We start from the raw sequence: 22,056 nt of genomic DNA, 5'->3' as shown, positions 1-22,056 counted from the left end.
ATACCTACTCACAACCATAACAGCAAAACTTCTGCACTTTAAGAATGTGAGCGGCCGCCATCTTAGTGACGTCAGATCCAGGCGGATACTTCAAAAATCACCAATCAAAAGTATCCTTTGCGTACGGACAGCTGTCTGCAGACGTCACGTAAGCATTGATACGAGAAAGGTCCTTTTTCCAACGCATGGGGGCTATACCTGGCTAATTACTTACCTATAGTGAGCCTGCTTCACACCAGTCGACTAAAAATCCGAATCCAGTTCATTCACAGGTAGTCTAATATCAAAGTAAAGAGAAATGGTATTTCCACTTCAGACCTTCAGTGTGTATTTCTTCATTACGTTCCAAGTTTTTAAGTGTGCCACTAAAGTAGTAAAAAGGTACTTATAATTTTCAACATTTTCAAAACATAATTACAATATTTTAGGTCGATACTCTACGAGGCCTTAATTGAAACCCAATTTGATCAGGAAAACATTTATTTTTAAATATTATTGCATTACATACAAAGCAACCAAAATACAATAGGATTACAACAAGACTTAAATATGATATGTGGTTAATATAGATTGACTTAGTGAGTCCGTACTGTGCTAACACAAGTGATAGCACACAGCGTCAAGTACTCTAGGCTTAAATAACAACATAAATAAAATAACACAATAATTAATATAACAAGCTGTCAGCACGATTTATTACGTAAATTGGAAGTAATTCCAGAAAAACGTTCCAAACCACAATCATGTCGAAATTGAGTTAAGAACACAAAACTGGTCACGTGATTCTTATTAACGGACTGACAAAAAATGGCAGCCCTATTGTCACTCTTTAAATGACATCATGACTTAGTAGCCCAACCCATATGTATGGAATACACTAATATTTATTGAACTTTAAACACGAATCCATTAAAATGTGATGTTTGTAGCTTGGGACGTTTTTTAGGAACTACGTCCAATTGCAAATGGTTGTTTTGTTAAGACTCAAGCTCATTTATAAACATTTTAACGGATTATTTGTTCATTTTAATAATAATGATTATTAATCCTAACTCCCTCCATATTATGTCCATACAAAGCAACCAAGTCGAAAGTGCACTCTTTTCAGGAAACCAGATGTTAACATTACAATTTATTTATACATATGGTAAGTATATTTTTTATTAGTATTTATTTGAGAAGATAATGTATGAACTTAAAAGTGTGCAAGTTCGACTTAATAATTTGAATCATGCTTTGTCGGACGAGATCAGATAAAAAGAGGGCAATTTATGGTTATTTTAATGATCAAAAGTATGCGCAGGGATCATGAAACAGAGACTTAGGCATTCTACATACGTAACGTGTTTTTATCCGGACGGAATGCGACTTGAAGTTTTGTAAATATTGTATCATAGAAAATGTAAACGAAAGAGCATACCTCACGAATGCATGGACGGAACAGAAGCGTGACACGCACGGGGGAGCAAAAATACCTTCAGCGACGAAATTTAGCACGTCTTGCCCCGCGTGTGGCCCGTCCCGTCCGTGACTCCGCTGCGTATTCGTTGCAAAGGATGTACAGAAAATATCTTAGTCCTCTATATGGCCGTAGCTTCTTCGTCATCAAATCAATAGCAATTAAAGCCAATTCTTCAACAATTTGTTATGTTATTAAAGTGATAACCCTCAGTTCTGGGATTAATTATACAAATAAAACTGAAAACAAAATTTTATGAACGATGAGGGACTCAAACCCACGACCATTAAAATTTCATTTGTATAATTTATCCCAGAAGTGAGGGTTATCACTTTAAAACATAACAAATTGTTAAAATTTGCAAGAGCAACATCTCGGGTCAATTTCCTAATATGCAAATATAGAAGTTGAGCAGGTTATCAACTGTAAAGTAGATCCTGTAGATGAAGCCACAACCTGAGAGTTGACCAAAGCATACAAAATTTTATATACGATATTTAACTCGAATGGTTGGTTCAGTTGGTTAGAGCGCTTGCACGGAACGCGAGAGGTCGTGGCTTCGAGTCCCGCAACGTTCATAAAATTTTATTTTCAGTTTTAACAATTCTTCAAATAGAAAATCCATCATCATCAATACAAATCAATCCTTGTTTACAACACTAGCACGTTAGTTCAGAGTTACTGTCACGGTGGGTGTACATTATAAATTCCCGTAAATGTTTATTATACAACATTCCTTCTCCGTCCCGTCAACGTTTAAACACAGTCCCGTACACGTTACGTATGCAGCGACCTTTAGTCATGAAATTTGCGGGTATCCGATTTTTTTTTATAAATTTTGCATTTCGCTGAGAATCAAAAACATAGATAGTAAATAGCAATCTTACAGTATATTTTCTAACAAAACTTCCTAATGGACAACAGTCTCGAAAAATAAGCCATCATATAGTTTAAATTTCCAAAAATATATATTTTCCTATGTACACTATAATTAAAAAACTACATCGATAAAAATATGAGTTCCTTATACTTAGTTCAGAAAATGAAAAACAAACCAATTAAAATATTTAAATCTAACCACTGTAAATTTTATGTCTAAACCTCGTCATACAAATACTTTTTTTAACCAAAAAATATACATATATATATATATATATTGCGCAACTAAACTATATAAAGAATAATTTATTAGATTACGTTGGAAAGTAATAATTGAAGAATCTACAGGCTTTTTATTTATTTTTGATTATTACGGACTTATACCTACGTCATAACTGTTGGGCCACTAACAACACTATACTCGATGGTGTGATATTTCGCGATCATATAACATGAAGAAAAAACATTTAAAATAAAAGTGAATGTACTACTTAGTAACTTAACCGAAAGTTAAGTAATTATTTACGACACGCATGGATTACACGCTAAGCGTGGCGCGGAAGTGAGGAGCGGGAAGACGGATCTGTCGGCGCTTGCGCTCAACTAACAAAAGAGAAGCGCTTTCAGCGGCGATGTATACATTTATTAATAGGGAAATTTGTTGAAAATTATTACATAATAAGAACCAGAATGGAGTAGCGAGTACTCTTCTTACCGTCGGTGTCGCATCGGATGGAGTGACGGACAACAGACATATACATACCCAAAAAGTATTTATGAACCCACAGATATACAACATCCTTATTATGGAACATCTATAAAACATGTTAAGTAAATTAAGTTAACATAAGAAATTATTTACAAAAAATATGTTTTTTGCAAAATCAGTAGTTAATTACAACGCGAATTTTAACGTTATTTTTTCTCGAAAACTATAAATGTATGTAGTTGTTCTTTTTTGCTTAACTGGATCCAAAAATACTTTGAAAACAGGGTGCTTTATCCAGCAATGAACGTCTTCCGGCCGATATGTTAATGATGATGAGGGTTGACCAGGTTATCAACTGTAAAGTAGATCCTATAGATGATACAAAACCCGAGACTTGAACAGAAACATACAAAGATTTACAGATCATGTTGTCACGTCGGCTCAGGCCCGGTTTCCACCAAAGCGGAGAGGAGAGGAGATGCGTTTTGATAACCAATCATATTTCGTTATGTCCACATCTGCTCTCCGTTTAGCCTCGGTGGAAATGGATCAAGCGGAGAGCAGAAGACATGTCTCATTTTTCTTTGATTTTGTGGCCCGAGCGAACAAGCAGCGCGGCAGAGCGGAGATGTGAGATATCTGTCGGGCTGGAGGAAATTATTATACTTTGAAAAATGATTGTAAATCACTCACTTTGTTTCTAAATAAAAAATGAATTAATTCAGCAGAGCCTCAGCTCTAGTCAGATTTAGTTTGAAAATTTTGGCACAGCTGCGTTTTACAGTGCTACCAGTAGTATAGTTTCATACAAGATATAGGTACTTATTGTGTCAATCTCCCGTCTCTCACCATTAATATTAGCTCAGCTAAACTAACAGACACTAACATTTAATAAGGCATTAGAGATCAATAATTCTTAGTAACTCCAAACTAAAGTATGTTATTATGTCATATGAGCAATCTTACTTTTACGTTTCGTGGAGCAAGCAAGCAAAGATGGTAGCGTAAAGTGGGTGGATCGCACGCCAAATGTTAGTTACGCTAAATTTATAAATAAAATCAATAAGTTTAGGGTATGGGTTCCAAAAAATTGTCATTATTTATACATTATAATACATATATAAATACAAACGAAGTAAGACTACTTTTGGGAGTTTCTGTGTATTGTTTTTAATGGCTAACTATTGCTTTTAAACAAAGTTATTGTTCAACTTTATGTTTAAAATATTTAAAAAGTATTTTAAATAATATTGCTACAATATTAACATAACTGTCAATAACTTTACTTATTTGATTTGTGTAAGGAGGTGTAGTGGCATGAACCTGATCAAAATTATTATGAGGTTTAAGATTTATTTACTTCTTTTATACTTACTTAAATAGAGAGATACCTGCATCACCTTGCACAAAATGTAATTAGTAGATGCTGTACATGTAAATAATAGGGTGCCAAATCTCTTCTTATATTCTATACTTTTTTCGTAATTGCACTCAATTCTAAAAACAGAATACAGTTATCAGCTTCATATTCTAATGTCTAACCGTAAGTATATACTAAATGTTAAGTAACCGAAACAATCTTAATACTTTGAATTTTAAGCCCATTTGAATTGTTGAAGTCGGGGACTTCAACAATTCAGTAGGTAGATACCATCTTTGATGCCAGTCTCCACAATTACAACATTACTTACTTATCATCCCTATAATTACAGTTATATCTACTTATTTGTTCGAAAAAAATTTACAAATATTTTATTACACCCATATCATTTATTTCTCTACAAATTTCCACGATATTAAAAGTATATACATGTTTGTTGCTTCATAATATAATATCCGCTACATTCATTTCCTTTCAAGGAGTATCTTAGAAGATAAGAGCCGGACCGCATTATCGCGGAATTGCGCAGCGCTGCACAGCGCCGTTCTAATGCGGTCCGACCTTTAGACGTCAACAACAATATTGAACACATGATCTTTCTCTGTCATTTTTACTGCGATAGATAGTGACAACAGAATGCTGTACTCTCCTGGCAAATTAATTGGTAAAAAGAGGTAATAAACAGTTCAGACACGACCGATCACCGATACCACCGCAAGTAGTTACGAACGAAATTGCCAGTTTAAAGAAATGTTCCATTACTGTATACTTAATTAAGATTCTGTAACTTAGTTACTTTACATGCTAAATACATATATTTAAAACAAATACGAAAAATAACGCAACCTATAGGTACCGGCATTTTTTTTATATCCGGAGAGTTTAGTACCCAATTACTATGGCGCTAATTAAGTTTTAGTTTAATATAATTTCACTAGAACGCTTGCTAGGTGTCACTCTATGTAATGATTCATCAAAAAAAAAGATAGATATCTCGCGGGCGTGGCCAAAGATGAAGGGCAGTCGAAATGTCTCGTATAAGAGTCTAATGCAAATTAGCCAAAGTTCAAACTCCATCTCACTTGACTTGGTCGACCGATTGTTCCAGCGCTTCAAAACGAGAACAAATTAATTATGTAAATAAGGGACGAGACGATCAGGACGTTTAGCTGATGGTAATTGATACGCCCTGCCCATTACAACGCAGTGCCGCTCAGAATTATTGAAAAAACCCAAAAATTTTAAGCAGCACTATAACTGCGCTCGTCACCTTGAGACATAAGATGTTACGGCATCCTGTGCAAGAAGGATATAATATTATATATACTCAGAAGATTGTCGTAAAAAGTAATTCAGAAGTTTACAATCACCGTAAAGTTCGCTCGGCTCTTATAAATTGCCTCTCCTTCTGTGTCCGAGACATACTTGGTCACAGTGCTCAACTTTTTGTAAGTTTAATTTAATATGTTAATATTACACATCAATAAATTATGAAACGTGTTGTGCGCAATTTTCTAATTATTCAAAAAAACTTACAATAGTAAAAAATATCAAGTCTTATAATAAAAGCATGCATTAAATTTTAAATAACTCCCAATAATTGTTCGCGCCAATTAAATATTTCGACTTCATTCGCACCCGACTGAAAGTATTCGTACGGAACCGGAAGAACCTACTAGTTACTAATTATTCTATTCTCGTGACAATCGCACGGCACCGCATCCTCGACCTCGTGGATAAACTTGCCGCATCACCGCATTCACAGTGATAATATAATATTATAGTAGTAGTGATTCGACTAATATATAGGTCCCGGACAAAAACAAAGGCTGCATCTGCGCAGAGCATAGCATCCCTAACCCATGTGATCTTCCAGGTTAATGCCCTTGCTCCTTTCATCAATCCTCTTGCCTTAAACCCATACCGCAACTTACAATCCACAAATTCTGCTCCCGCCGCTGGGGATCATTGAACCACACCCACAAATAATATTACAAAATATTCGATAACGTCCCAATAAAAACTATACAATTATTGTTAGCAAGACAAGATAAATTTATTTAATTTTGTAAAAATATTGCCAATTTTTGTGCTAATCCAACACACGAAAGTAAAATTGCACAGAGACCAAGCGTATGTTTGTAATGTAACAAAACAATCCCAACAGAAATTGTAGCATAACTAACTTCTGATCCAATTAAAAACCTACTTTAGTACAATAAACTTAATAAGTAAAATTGAATAACAAATATTTAAAAACCACTTTGATACCATCTATCCTTTACTACCTTATGATATAGTGACTTAATGATCAAACTGCATTTACAGTAATGATAATTTTGCAAGGATCGCGTGATTGCTTACTTCAAACGCGTTTTTCAATAGGTCTGCTTTATTTTCTGGTAGGTCGTTTACCACTGTTTGTTAAAAATGTGTTTTTAAGCTTTACAAGGTTGATTTTTTTGTGGTGAAAACAGAAAAATGTGTAATTGAAAAAAATAACAAAAAAATAATACAAAACCGATTTTCAACATTTCTAATTTGGTTTATAAAACATTTTTACTTCGACAATAATCAGTATTGCACGCACTTTTCACAAAAGTCAAAGCCAAGACTCTTATAAACACATTTTTAACGTTAACAAGAAAAGCGAGAAATTGTAATAATTTTATAATAACACAGACAAAACCTAAAAATGACGCAAATAAACATTTTTCAAGACATCAACGATGAGTATTACTAAAACTATTTACTATATTGCCGCTCAAGTATAAAACTTCGTTATGAAGGACAGTTTTATAATGGGAGATCTTCACCGCTGAGTAGAAATACTCTGAACGCTGTTTCGTCAACTGGATCGGTGTACAGCTCCTCCTATAAAAAAAATAACACTCTGTAAATTTGAAATACTTTAAAAAGTTATTTGTATGGCGGCCATTTTGGAATTCGCCATGTTGGTTATTTTTTTGGTTGGAAAACTATACATTTTTCTTTTTTTTAATGAAAATAAGGGACGAGACAAACAGGACGTTCAGCTAATGGTAATTGATACGCCCTGCCCATTACAGTGTAGTAGCACTCAGGATTATTGAAAAACCCAAAATTCGTCACGACAACGGCGCTCGTGACCTTAAGACATAAGTTGTCAAGTCTCATTTGCCCAATAATTACACATTACTGCTTCACGGCAGAAATAGCCGCCGTTGTTGTACCAATAATCTAGCCGGCATCCGGTGCAAAGGAGCCTCCCACTGGTTTTTCCGACATAGTTTTAACCTTAATTGAGATTGTTCTAATAAGCCAATTAAGTTTTCACAAATATGTAGATTCATGATTCGTAGATAAATTTCTCAATCGGGTACAACTCGGCTCGCATATAACAGTAAAGTTATAGGTAAGGGTTGCAACAGCAATCAGGAAACAAATCAGAAACATTTCCTGATTTCAGATGCAAACCTCCCAAAGAAAGAGTATATCAATATGTTGGTTTTTATTGTTATACCTGGTACCTAATACAAACTCTGTTAAAATTTCAGCTGTTCAAATTGTTGTTTATGGGATGAGACCCCGCACATAAGACAGACGAACGGCCGCACAGGAGTATAATAATAGGATTTCCGTTAGTTACCCAAAAATTCACAACTGAATTAAAAAAAAATACTCAGACGAGACTGAAAGCGCGTTTATTCTTTAAGTACGAAGGATTAAGTAGGCGCAGAAAATATTTACAAGAATTGTTTTTTATTTATATGACGATAAGGGACGAGACGAGCAGGACAGCTGATGGTAGTTGGATTCTTGAAAAACTCATTTGTTTTTTTATATGAGAGGGGGCAAACGGGAAGGGGCTCACGGGAAGGGGAGAGGTGAGGCAACCGCCCATGGACATCCGCAACAACAGGTGTCAAGAAATGCGTTGCCGGCCTTAAAGGTGGGAGTATGCTTTTTTCTTGAAGGTCCCTAAGTCGTATCTGTTCGGGAAGACCGCAGCCGGTAATTGATTCCACAAAGTGGCTGTGCGAGGCAAGAAATTTCTAACAAAACGCGCGGTTGTGGAATGCCAGACGTCTACGTGATGCGGATGCTACTTTGCACGTAATGTCCGGTGGTGGAATTCGGCCGCTTTAATCAACCTGAACAGCTCACCTGAGCACTCCCCGTGATACGCAATCTACTCTACGCAATGCCAAAGAATCAAGCCGATCGAAGATGACTTGATGGTCGATGATTCGAGCCGCTCTTCGTTGTATGCGGTCAAATGGAAGAAGCTGGTACTGGGGAGCATCCGCCCCAGAGGTGAGAACAGTACTCCATGTGAGGCCGAATTTGCGCTTTATAAAGTTGCAGGCGGTGGCTTATAGTGAAGTACTTTCCTTTTCTCTTCATGCCCCAGGAAGCATATTGTGTAAAACAGTTTACCTGGTCCAAGTCAACAGAGGGTGCGTCGAGCGGCAAGTCAGCCAGCAGTAGCCCGCGAGCTCCCGTCTCCTCGCCCTCTTCCGCTTCACACATCTCCCTACAACCAATGGCGTCGCTACAATCAACTTCTGATATATTCACGAGTCGCGAGCATGCTTTCGTAAAAAAAAATTCGCTCTGCACGCTTAACTGGACTTCGGCTTCATCATATTCGAATCTGATAGATTTTTTTTTTTTCAAAATAATCAAAGGTTGAACCTTGGAAATAGATAGATATCACTAGGGGCTAGTTAGGTTGAATATGAAGGATGCCCAATTCAAAATCAAATATTTTTATCCAAAATAGGATGTGATATGACATTTTGAAAGTCAGAAACTACCACCCTGGCTGAGTGTGACAAGATGTGACAAGGGGGGACGGGGGGTATACGGCAACGTGACGTTCGCCGTTTATTATTTTTTGACATGAGCGCGAGCTCTGTGGCGCCACTCTAGCGGCGTCGCGATCCGTCACAACTGGTTTCTTTGTTTTTCCAATACTTTGAGAGAGTAAGGTTTCCACGTATCCTGCGCTCTCGATTCAGTAACAAGTGAAAATACTGTTTCTCATGTATTTATTATTATTTTATTCCTTCATTCGCCATTTAGCAGTGAACTAATACAGACGCTTTTTTCATCGTCTCTATTTAATACTCTTCAGTTAATTACTTTATACTCTTTATTGCCGAAATATTTTTAATTTTCAGAATTTGTGTACTATCGTTTAGAATTTAAAGTGTGACACAGCGTGACTATAGGGGGGGAGGGGGTCAAAAAAAGCTGATTTAGTGTGACGTATTTTATGAACAGCCCCTTATGCATGTTCGAATTCGATATTTTTATTTTCAAATTTTTTTCTTGATGACCACCTATCTTGTGTTTGTTGGTAATCATCACAATATTGTTTCACTCCCAATAATCAAACGTAGAAATGTAAAGGTAAACATGAGAAGCCGAGAAATACGAACCTGCTGTCATCATTGTGCGACACATTTCCATGCAGAAACAGATCACTACGCACCATATATGTATTGCTGTCTGACCCTTCAAATTCCTCAATCTGAAATTTATTAATTATTATCAATATAATTATTAAACAAGTTATAATTAACTTATTCTCATTATTCGTAATATATTATAGAATAAAAATTGCGGACCTCTCTCCTTACAAAGTAAGATCTACAGTATGAGAGTGGCTTTTACAATTAAGGCGACACTAAATGCCAGCGACCTTGAGCGATATGATTTCACGGCTGCCGGCCCGCCGTCTATGTAACAAAGCCAATATTTTCAAAATTCTTGCGTGAAAAACAGTTTATATGCTTACAATCCTCGTTATAAAGGCTCGGCAGTGTTAACTATAACCAACAGCAAGCATTAGCAACCTACAAATAAGACTTAAGGATATGTGTTATAGGATTAAGTAGTGTTCATAGCTCGAAAAGCTATACTTTCACCACAAAACTTGTCTAAAAACACCATGTTTGCGTGCGTTTCTGCTTACTCTTCGCCTTAAGCTATGAACTATTTGCTTTATCTATTACTATTTAATTTTATAAAGTTGTTTACAAAAAGATCGATAAAAAGTTTTTTTAAAGTCAGATAAATATTGTTTTAGTTGTCTGTTTTAGTTATATTTCATTCATTATTAACATTAAAGTAAATTACATAGCAGACAGTAATCACTGGTTGGCTCTGCACAGGGTTTCCTAGTGAGCCATCCAGAGGAATTTAATACATTAAAGGCCCCTTTCATTCTGTTTTTGAGACTGAGACTTTAAATTTATATTAGGCATGAAGAACATTGTATGTAATTATAATTAATAATAAATAAACGAAATGAAATTATCTTGATCAAGAGAAATATAATTTTTCCTTCAACATCAAAAGAAAGCCCTATAAAAAAAGAAAATTAAAAAAATCAAACCTTCAAAACATAATCCTCGAGTTCATAACTCTCAGCACAATCCTTGCTAACCTTCTGTAGTGGCCAAGTGCAATGTGTCCTCGCCGAATGGCCATCATCCAATCTCACAACATTTAACAGCTCTTCTTTTACTTCTATGCGACCCCTCCCTGAATCACTCAGATCTGAGGGTAGGCACAACTTGGCGTCTGATAACTCCGTTTCCTCTGGCATTTCTGTTGGATTGGCTGGTACTTCTTCATCTGCAACTATTTCTGCAGTCGGATTCTCCCACAATGAATCAACCTTGAAAGTACATAACTCAAATAATTCCAATTTCAGAACAAAATAACTCCACACCTCCCGATACAGCAACAAAAGCAAAACTATTCAACTCATTTTAGATAGTCTTCTGAATAACAGTTCAACTAGGTAATCGGATGGATATTAGAAGTGATATGCAATATTTATATAAAAGACCCAATTGGTAGGCCTTCACAGGATGGACCGATGATCTGCTCAACATTGCTGGGATAGGTTGGATGAGTGCAGTGGAGGACCGATCGTCATGGAGATCTTTGGGAGAGGCCTCTGTCCAGCAGTGGACGTCTTTCGGCTGAATTTATTGATTGTATTGAAAATTCGTTCTGGTTTGTTCTGTATTCTGAGTAACTGAATAATGTTAGCATTAATATCATACCATTAAGTTGTCCCTTAACTTTTTCCTTATTTCTTTGTGTTTAGATAGAGCTGCCTTCAATAGCTTTCTGTCCTCATTTGCGTGCACCTTTTTCATGTGAGCATATAGAGAACTTGCATTTGTAACTGTATGATTGCAATCTGTAACAAAAGTTGGAATAAAAAAAAACACAGATGTGTTGAGTGAAAATATTTTGCACATAATATACGAAAATGATATCAATATGGCTTTTAGTGGTCAAACCTAGTACTACATCAAAGTCATGGATTTTTTGATTAGGAAAATAGAAATCGACAAGATCTCTTTGAAAGACTTGTTGTACGAGAAATATTGATTTCGAAATAAGTATGGTACCTCGTATAAAGATACCATCAATTTTGCACATATTTGCGCTTTTGCTAATAGACAATGGAGAATTGGATGTATTGATAGGTATGTGTTCATTTAGTGAACGCGAACAAATTATGCGATAATTTCTCTCCCCGCAGGCGAACGCAGGTAATGTTATCTATTTCTCGCGGTAAACATACTAAGATTATTTACCAAAATTGTTAAGCCACGCCCCTAATCTGTTTATAAAACATGTTTAACAAACACGAAACCATTTTTACTAGTGGGAGGGAGGCTCTTTTGCACAGGAAGCCGGTGAAGCAGTAATGTGTAAACATTACTGTGTTTCGGTCTCAAGGGCGCCGTAGCTAATGAAATTAATGGGCAAATGAGACTTAATATCTAATGTCTCAAAGTGACGAGCGCAATTGTAGTGCCGCTCAGAATTTTTGGATTTTTCAAGAATCCTGAGTGGCACTGCATTGTATTCAGCTGAACGTCCTGCTCGTCTCGTCTTGATGCGGCTTTATAATTGACCTTGCACGGGACAGGTGGTGGCGGGGCGGTCTCCGGCGTGGTATCTCGCGAAGTGCTCCTTCATGTGCTCGCGGCGGAGGAAGGCCCGCCCGCAGGCCTTGCACGGGTGTCGGCGCTCGCCTGTGTGCCGCCGTGAGTGACGCAATAGCTTGCTCGCAGTACGGAACGACCAGCCGCAGTTCTGTCAAGGAATACGTAATAATACAAGTACAGAACGCTCACTCCGCGATACTTATTTGTGCAACTGTTGTGTGTACAAGGGGTTGGTAATTTAAACGCACTTTAAATAGAAATATCTGTATTTTACAGTTCCCACTAAAAATTATTATTATAATAAATGACTCGATACAATTTGGGCAGCGTTACCCCTTACAATTCACGATAAGTAATGTTCTCTCGAACTGAGCGCTCTGGCTTATATAGGGCACGACCGTCACAGTGATTATGCTACCAAATGTTAGTTGGCACTACTGTAGTGCCAACTAACTTACACGAATCAAGTTAATTACAACCACACATCAATATGCTATTAAACATAATGCACATAATTATATAAAACAGTACTTACAAAGTAAGTCGATAAATAAATGTTATAATAATTAATTGGGATGTCTAATCTACTCAATCATATATTATGAACTTAAAATGTCAAATAATGTCAAAAATGTCTAATGTCTTATGACAGTTCATGACGTTGGTAGCGCTTGTAAACACATCAAGCTGACATGTGTAATAATGAGTATTGAAACACGAATGTGGGTTTATATATAATAGTATCACATGAGTGTTTTAATACCTAATTACCTATCAACAGCTGCATACATGACTTTATCTACATCCATAATATGAATCCTCTATAAAAGATTCTGAAACTGTTAGCTTACTTCTAGCACCAAGTCCTAGTAATCATAATATCACCCAAAGGAGTGTCAAAGAAAACGGATGATATAATGTTGTACTGAATTTCATTACAACACTCGTTTGGATGATGGAATGGTTATTAGGACATTGAGTTATTTAATGTTGGCAATAAGCTAACTGTTTTAGAATTTTTAATAGAGGATTTAAAGCATAGGTGTAGATAAAATCAATCAATGAAATAGGGTCTCTTGCGGCCATACAATAATGTGGAATTCAGATCGCACAGTACTATTAACCTACATATTTATTCACCTAGAAGTTGCCTTCCTTTCTATCGCGTGACTCTTATCTCTTCTGACGACGTTAGGGTTGTCTTTTTTATCTAAATCTGTACCTACCTATTATATCAATACTAGAATAAAGGTAGGTACACATCAACATATGTAATCGTAATTTTAAAATAATATTCTTTTGAAAATTTATTGAATTAGGCGTTACTTTGCGGAAATCCATAATTATACAAATGATTTAAGTTATCTTTAGTGTTAATTCCGCCAATATTTGTTTCGAGACATGTCTCGTGCCAGATTTTGGCGAGACAACACGTCCTGAGGATGCCTCGTGTAGAGGCGAAACACGTGTCGAATTGTTTTAAAAACAAATATTGGCGGAATTAACACTAAAGAAAACTTAAATCATTTGTATAATATTCTTTTATTGTCAAAAGCTGCAGTAGTTGCAGATAGTAATGATTGGATTCATTTTCACACGTCCTCTTGAGTATTATATTAAAAAATACAAACAACTTTTTTGCAATCGGCTCTTGGTTTTAATACGAAAAACGAAACATATCCATTGAACCTACTAAGTGTGGGTAATAAAGAGGTAGTTATTATCATGAATGGTAATTTCGTAATCACTTTAAATTAGATTGTTTCAGCGGCTTTAGGTAAGACTTACGTGAGTCCCTACTGGATAGACAGACTGACGTGGCCGCATCGCGTACTTAATTTAGATACCCACACAGGAAGTGAGACAGGCCTGGTTCTGTGGCATTTTATTGAAATTTTGTAAATCTAAGTAAAAACATCTTTCAAGGCGCGTTTCAAGGGTTAAGCAATTTTTACTTGTGGAGTCCCCGTCATCGAAACCGGATTGAGTCATTAAACATTGTATTGTTAAGTACTTTTGTATCATAATAATGACAATAAAATTTATCTCATACTACCAGTATGAATAAATAATATAATAGTGTATATTTAATATAATTTAAAATAGGTTAATATATTGCAATTATGTTATTATATATTAATCTCAGTTCCAAGCACCAATCGCGTATTTTCCTTTAAAAAGTGTATAAAAAAGTATGCAATTATTACATGTAGTACCGATATACATAATATGAAACTACCATCGCATTTGTTTTCGAAACAGTGGTAATGACATTAATGTGAAAAAATAGAACTGTAGAACTGTAGAAGTCACAGTTTGTACTATAAAAGTAATTTTTTACTTTCTCAGCAGTGCTTTGGGTATGGACATGTTCTGTAGGGCGAAAATGGGTCATTTCATTCGTACATATGAATACTTCTTAATGTTTTTATTTGTTTTTTATTGGCTATAAAATTTTTGTTTTTACCCAAAAAGACATTGGCCAAATTCAATTTATAAATAAACTATGTGACAGCTTTCATAATAATTTAAGAACTATTAGAGAGAGAGATAAACAATATAGCACAAATGTATTAACTAAATAACTTACTGGATATGTACATGGATAGGGCTTGTCTCCAGTGTGAGCCCGTGAATGTTCTCGCAGGCGGCATGGCTGACGAAATGCTCGGCCACAGCCCGGCCATGGACACACCAATGTCACTGACCTATCTGTCTCGTGGCATCTCTGATGGGCACGCAGACCCACTGCCCAGAAAAAACTCCGTTCACACTCCTTGCACCTGGATAATAAAAATCATTACCAACTTAGATGCAAGTAATTTGATGTTAATTGTAAGTATTACAAAGTATCATCTGTTATGTTTTTTTGAAACTTATAAAACAATGACTCAAAAGCTAATTTGGTTCAAAGAACCCATTACTCACAGATGATGTAATTAATGAAAATGTTTTAGTTTCAGTTCGTGTAATATGTTTAAATGTGTTTCTGTTGTGTGCACAGAGATGTCCCTTTAGTTTGTGTCTTCTACAGAATTTATCACAGGAAGTGTTCTGAAGAGCGAAGAGTTTCAGCTGATTCCTACCACGGAACTCCACCTTCTCAATACACGCCACAAATTAAGACATCATCCCTACCATCTGGATGTGTGAAGTTCGACCACAGTATGTTTTTCAAGGGATCTTTTTCTACATACAACAACTGTGGAATGAGATTCCTTGTGAGGTGTTTCCTGGAAGACACAACATGGGTACCTTAAAAAAAGCATGTAAACTTTCCGGCAATGCTCTTCTGGTGTTGCAAGAGAATGTGGGTGGTGGTGATCACTTAAAACAAGATGACCTGTTCGCTAGTTTATCCCCCTTTTCCATAACAAAAACTATGTCCATCTCATAGCTTTTTCATAACTTTAGATACTTAAAATAAAACCAATACATAATCTATTGGTTTTACATCATCTATTGGTTTTATTTTAAGTATCTACATATATATATCGGCGCAAAAACACGTGGAATAGCACGTGCGCCGGGTCCTATAAATACAGCCGCACGGTCGGGTCAGTCGTGCTCGGGCCGTCGTACGGTACGGACGTCGTAACGCTGTCGCTCGGACCTGTCTGGGACGTCGTAACGCTGCCCATTGAATAAACGAAAGTAATAAAAGTGCAGTACCCTCAGATCTCCGACATGAGGTCAGTCGTGCTTGGGCTGTCGTACGATACGGACCTCTCTGGGATGTCGTAACGCTGCCCGTTGAATAAACGAAAGTAATAAAATACCTACTCTTGTAGTTTTCTTTAGAAGAACCAATGAGTGATCATCAGCAAGATAGCAATTGTGATGTCAACAGTAATGATGTCACACCTTTTGAAAACAATACAGAGGTTCTTTCCTCTTCATATATGTATTATAATAAAATATGTTACAAAATTTGCTATGTTGTCTACAAACAATACCAAATTCAAAAAAGTACATAAAGTGATTTATTCAAAAATGTGTCAGTAGATTTAATTCAAAGTTTGCATGAATTTTAACTAGAAGTAGGGGCAACATATAGACTACATATTTTCACAAAAATGCAGACATAGGTAGTTTTGCTGCATATAGCATCCACATGGATGCCATCCCAGGCAGCACTTAGTTGGTCCCGCAAGAATGATAACTATATGTGAGATATACATACTTATAGGCTCCATCTTCAGCAGTATGATCTTCATTTAGATGTTTAATCAACTCTGCTCTCTCTGTAAATATTCTTCCGCAAGGCACTTTCATTGACCCACCATTATCAGACTTCACTGGACACTCCAATTTAGATGGCCTTGTTACTCGACTTTCCTTCTTGTGTGTGTTTTTATGCTGCAGTAACTTCCTTTCACTTAAGAACTCTTTTGTACAGTTTGGTTCATCACACTAGAACATGCAATATTATACTTAATTTTAATTTGAACAATGTAAGTTTCATATTCAGGACTTAAAGGTATATATTTAATATTCAATCATGTCAAAAATAAAAAAAATAAAACCCCCCTGTGCCATGGTTATGGAGATATTCATGGTTAAAGTTTTTAACTTTAACCAAAGAGATATTCATGGTTAAAGTTTTTAACTTTAACCAAAGAGATATTCATGGTTAAAGTTTTTAACTTTAACCATGAATATCTCCATAACCATGGCACAGGGGGGTTTTATTTTTTTTATTTTTGACATGATTGAATATTAAATATATAACCTTAAAAGGTTAAAATAGCCCTATTTAGTTAATAGAATGATATTTTTTTTCCTTACCATTATCTCGTATTCCTTTATTATATTAATTAAATCATATTCTTGTTTCCATATGTTTGATGAAACCCATAATCTTTAATCTCATCTAGATTCTGTTATCTAAAGTATAACAATAAATACTGGGTGTTGCCGTGCCTGCGGCTGGGCTCATATGTGTTTATGTTCTACCTTAACCTAAGCTACCTTTAGTTTCTGGATAAGGATTTGGTTTCCAGATAAGTTTTAGCTTGGTATACCTATAATCTTTAATCTCATCTAGATTCTGTTATCTGAAGTATTACAATAAATAGTGGTTGTGGCACGGCCGGGCTCTTATGTATTAACGTTCTTTACTTTCTGGCAAAAGATTTTATACTCCCAACTTTAATTATACAGGGATCGGGCTTTGATTATTATTATTTTGTATGATCATAAATTAATATTTCTTATATCAATCACAACTGTCAAAGTTATTTGTATGAAAAGTAAAAAAAAAAAATTATCTCATGAACTGTAAGTGTCCGCAACCTAAAAATTTGCAAAACACTTTCTTTTAGTGAGTACCATATACAAAAAAAATATGGGCATTTAAATTGATGGTCTTTATTGGAATGTTTATCCCATACCAGCACCATAGATGAGAATAAAATCTTGAATTATCATGAGAAGAAGCTAGCGAACTGTTCATATGAACTTAAGTGATAAGCCCCACCCATTACAATGCAGCTCCACTTGGGATTGATTGAACAAAAAAATTTAGAGCAATTAAGAAATATAAGCATCCTGTGCATAGCAGCCTACCATTGGTAATGTTTATATGCTTAAAACATGTTTTGTATAAGAAACACATTATGAATTCATGTTTTTTTAATCTTTGGAAAATATTGTGTTAATATAAAAGAAAGACTCCTGACATCAAATATTTACCTTGAGCCTAGTCGGTTTAACAATCAAATCTTCAACTGAAAACATTTGATTGTTTTGTATTACAGATTTTTGTTCACTTGAAACATTAACACTTGTAATAGAGGCGACGGCACTCAAAGGAACCATAGCTACTAACTAATCATTTTGGCATCACCTAAAATAAGATAATATGAATAGCACAAATAAAACTGAAAACAAAATTTAATGAATAATGCGGGACTCGAACCCGAGACCTCTCACATTCTGTGTGACCACGAGCCAACCATTCAAGTGACATATTGTTGATCTTGTATGATTTGTTCAACTCTCAGGTTGTGGCTTCATCTGCAGGATCTTCTTTACAGTTGATAACCTGCTCAACCCCAATAACTGCATATTAGGAAACTGACTTGAGAATGAATTATGTCTGTATTTATTAACATAGAAAAATTAAAAATTAAAAACTGAACACAACATTGTAATATTGATCTTCTATTTATTTATCGAAGCTATAGAATGGCACGTGTGTTTTCAACTTCTTGGGATATTGTCACAAAGTATGTAATTATATGAAAACACTATTTCGCTAGTGTAGATTAATGATCAACGCTCAGTACGACAACAATATGATGCTGGATAGTTCATTTCCATGGTACCTACAGGTATTGCTCTAACTAACGAACATAATATAAGAATAATATAATATTGTACCAGATAAATATTCTTGAAAGCTTGCAATTGAAACTGGAATGTGTATATAACTTACCGTAAACAGGTTACGCCTTTGTAGGTAATTCAAGAACATAATAAAAGCATAAATGGATTATGTATAAAGTACTCGAAGAATTTTTAACAACATCAATAATGGGAAAAAACTTTTAGATAAAAATAAACACGCAGAAAATTTTAGCAAACTACGAATTGCGATGCTATCAATGTTTTCTAAATTTCTTATTTCAGAACTGTCAATTGTCACTGTCACTGCTCTCACCTTACAGTTCTTGTACAAAGGTACCTACTTTGGGTATGTTCCGATATGTACTGCAACCACTGTACAGTGTGACGCCATTTTAGTATACTGTGAAGCCGTTCCTTTATAGTTAGTTATACTGGTTACTATTTAAAACGGAACGCAATCCCGTATACTGTCAGCCGCATTTTTTGACGCAGCATTCAAATGAGTGTATTATAGTTTTCTAGTTCATTATAAAAAATATTGTTGGAGTACTGTCAAATAAAAATTATTATTATTATTTTAATTAATATTAATTGTAAAAAAAAATCCTTCGTAACTTTCAGGTCGTATTGAACATTTTTAATAAAGTCTAATAAGGTTAATTTTTGCAATTCTTAAATTTTTTTATTTATTAATCCAAACTAATTACAGAAATTTATAACTTTGTGATTAAACTGTAGGTATTGTTTATAGGTTAGTTAGGCACTCGAGTGGTTTTGACTGATCAGGTGATCAAAGTACTGCGAGTACCTTACCTCGAAAACGTCTGTGCTCACAGTAGAATACGGCGGCGATTTATGAAGTCATATATTTCCCTAGGGTACTGCGGCAGTATAATGGCAGTCCATAACGGAACGAATTTTTCTACAGTGATAGCACTGTACAGTGCTCGAATATCGGAACATACCCTTAGTGAGTTCTTCGATCTTGCTAAAGATTCAAAATTTTTGCTTTCTACGGACCTACCTATAATAGATAAACAATGTTTTTTTATTTAAAAATTTTAATGGATGATGCCGAACTCGAAACCGCGCCGTCCGAGTGCTCTTGCCTCTTACCAACTGAGGCAAACGTCTGAGTGACGTATCGAACGTAAATCTTGGTATGTCTTGTTCAACTCTCAAGATTGTGATGTGTGTTTTTATTTTTTCAACAATTAATAAATTATTGAACTGGCTTTGTAAAAAAGAGTTTATTTTTGTTTCTGTTTTCTGAGTGATTTCTAAGCAGTGAACAGGTAAGTTGGTACGGTTTTTAGTGTTCCGTAGCCAAATGGCATAAAACAGAACCCTTATGGATTCATCATGTCTGTCTGTCTTTCTGTCCGTCCGTATGTCACAGCCACTTGTTTCCGAAACTATAAGAATTATACTGTTTAAACTTGGTAATACATCCAGTATTTTGTAAACCGCATTAAAGATTTTTAAACAAAAATGGCAAAGAAACAATAAATTTTGAGATACTTAGAAGTGAAACTCAAAAAAAAAATTTCATCAAACCCATAAGTGTGCGGATAGGTCTTTAAGAATGATATTAATGTTTCTTTATATCATTTTTTTCTATGCTGAATGGTTTGCCTGAGAGACACTTCCAAAGTGGTAAAAAGTGTTCCCCCACCCCCTGTAACTTCTAAAATAAGAGATTGATAAAACTAAAAAAATATGATGCTCATTACAATGCAAACTTCTACCGAAAACGAACGTTTGGTATTTTTTACATGAACGTGTGGTTTGAACGAGATCTAATTAGTATTTTTTTTTAATAAACTTAATATACAATAAAAATACACTATTATTAAGACATCGATCATAGTTACAACGAACTACAAGATCTTTTATATTATGTTACGTGCTGCTACGGAACCCTTCATGTGCGAGTCCGACTCACACTTGGCCGATTTTTGATAGGTTGCTTTCAAATAACGTAGGTATCATATTATGAAACAAGTAATAAATAAGTAGTGGTTTTACAATAATCATTACAGAACAATTTCAAATGAAACTTAAACAGCATTTTGTTTATCGATTACAACTCCCTTTAAAGGAAGCTAATTATCGATAGAATATGTTTCACTCTACGCCGCCTGAAGATCGACCGTTGCCTTTGATAAGCACCACCACTAAAGATTAAGCCGCCACGGTGCGGTGGCACATGTATTATAGCTTTAACAAATGGTCGGATTTGGTACGATCATACGACGCGACGGTGCGGTTGCAAGACTTTTCTTGTTTTATAAGTTGTGTTTTTGGTGGCATTATTTATTTACATTTTTTAAGTTGCTGCATTTTTAAGTTCCAGCAGTTACTTCGAATTTTATTTTAAGATACTTCCATCAACATCAGAAGGCACAAGTCAGCCATAAATGATGTGTACCACCAAACGACATTTACAATAACTTGGCTAACAAGATAATTGACATATGAGACGTTGACTCGACGATCATAGTCCGGAGAGTCCTTACGGCGAACGGTCTCAAAGTCCAGGAAATAGTCTCGATCTATATATCAAGATTCAAGCCGTTCTCGCTAAGCGGTTGGCTCAGAGACACACAGTGAAAGCTTTATCTGCAGCCCTGCCACTGGTAGCTTGGGCATGCCATCGCTGCCGGCGGCACTCTAACTTTAAGTTTTTCTAATATTTTGTCATTATATTATATTGTCATTATGTACAATAAACATCAATCACACTAATAATTTTCTCACTCTGCACCCTCTAGAAACTCGGATTCGAAATTCATTTTGTTGAAATCATAATTTTGCGCGGCGGCCATATTGGACAACAAGATGGCACGTAACCGAAAATCGTGACGGTGTGCTGTAAAATTTCTCTCACATCTTTATCGACGATTTCAATAAAAAATACAATGTTTTTAAAACATTTAAAAAAGAAAATAAATACGTGTAAATAGAAATAAAAAGCAGACTATATATTGCTTGATCTTTAATCGAGTTCTGACTGTAGTATTCACATAATATTTAGGCAATAGTGATTTATATATGAAATTACTTTTGTAATATTACATGTCTTTTGTTATGTTATGGTCCAAACATGTAATTATCATTAAGTGTTTTTGGATTTTGTTTAATTCATTTACATTCCCAATCATCTGTTAAGTATGTGATATTTTGTCATAAGCAACGCGAAACTCTCCGATTCACTCGATTGTATGAAACGTGCAGTCATTGATAGATTGACAGCTATCGTAACGCGCGGTGTGCCACCAATGCCACTTGGACGATTAAGTTACTGTTCGCT

General features: G+C 35.4%; 1 protein-coding gene across 1 annotated transcript; it reads right to left on the bottom strand.

The window, feature by feature from the left end:
- Window positions 1-462: 462 nt before the first annotated feature.
- Window positions 463-19,000, bottom strand: LOC126977340 (zinc finger X-linked protein ZXDB-like). The gene is made up of 10 exons (XM_050826109.1): window positions 18,832-19,000; window positions 18,087-18,240; window positions 16,576-16,805; window positions 14,983-15,175; window positions 12,360-12,540; window positions 11,493-11,632; window positions 10,814-11,098; window positions 9,855-9,946; window positions 8,848-8,944; window positions 463-7,302 (listed from the first exon to the last, which is right to left on the bottom strand). The coding sequence occupies exons 2-10, from the start codon at window positions 18,210-18,212 to the stop codon at window positions 7,225-7,227; spliced, it is 1,422 nt and encodes a 473-aa protein (XP_050682066.1). The 5' UTR covers window positions 18,213-18,240; window positions 18,832-19,000; the 3' UTR covers window positions 463-7,224.
- Window positions 19,001-22,056: the final 3,056 nt, after the last annotated feature.

This window comes from Leptidea sinapis, chromosome 44 (genome assembly GCF_905404315.1).
Source record: "Leptidea sinapis chromosome 44, ilLepSina1.1, whole genome shotgun sequence".
NCBI lineage: Eukaryota > Metazoa > Arthropoda > Insecta > Lepidoptera > Pieridae > Leptidea > Leptidea sinapis.
This window is presented reverse-complemented; position numbering and strand designations above follow the sequence as displayed.

Bases quoted from the DNA above. Each gene is read 5' to 3' on its own strand.
- LOC126977340 (XM_050826109.1), bottom strand. From the start codon at position 18,212: ATGGTTCCTTTGAGTGCCGTCGCCTCTATTACAAGTGTTAATGTTTCA. The intron at 11,099-11,492 runs GTATGATATTAA...TGTACTTTCAAG, and splicing joins AGTTAAGGGACAACTTAATG to GTTGATTCATTGTGGGAGAA. The intron at 8,945-9,854 runs GTTCGTATTTCT...CATTGGTTGTAG, and splicing joins TCGCACAATGATGACAGCAG to GGAGATGTGTGAAGCGGAAG.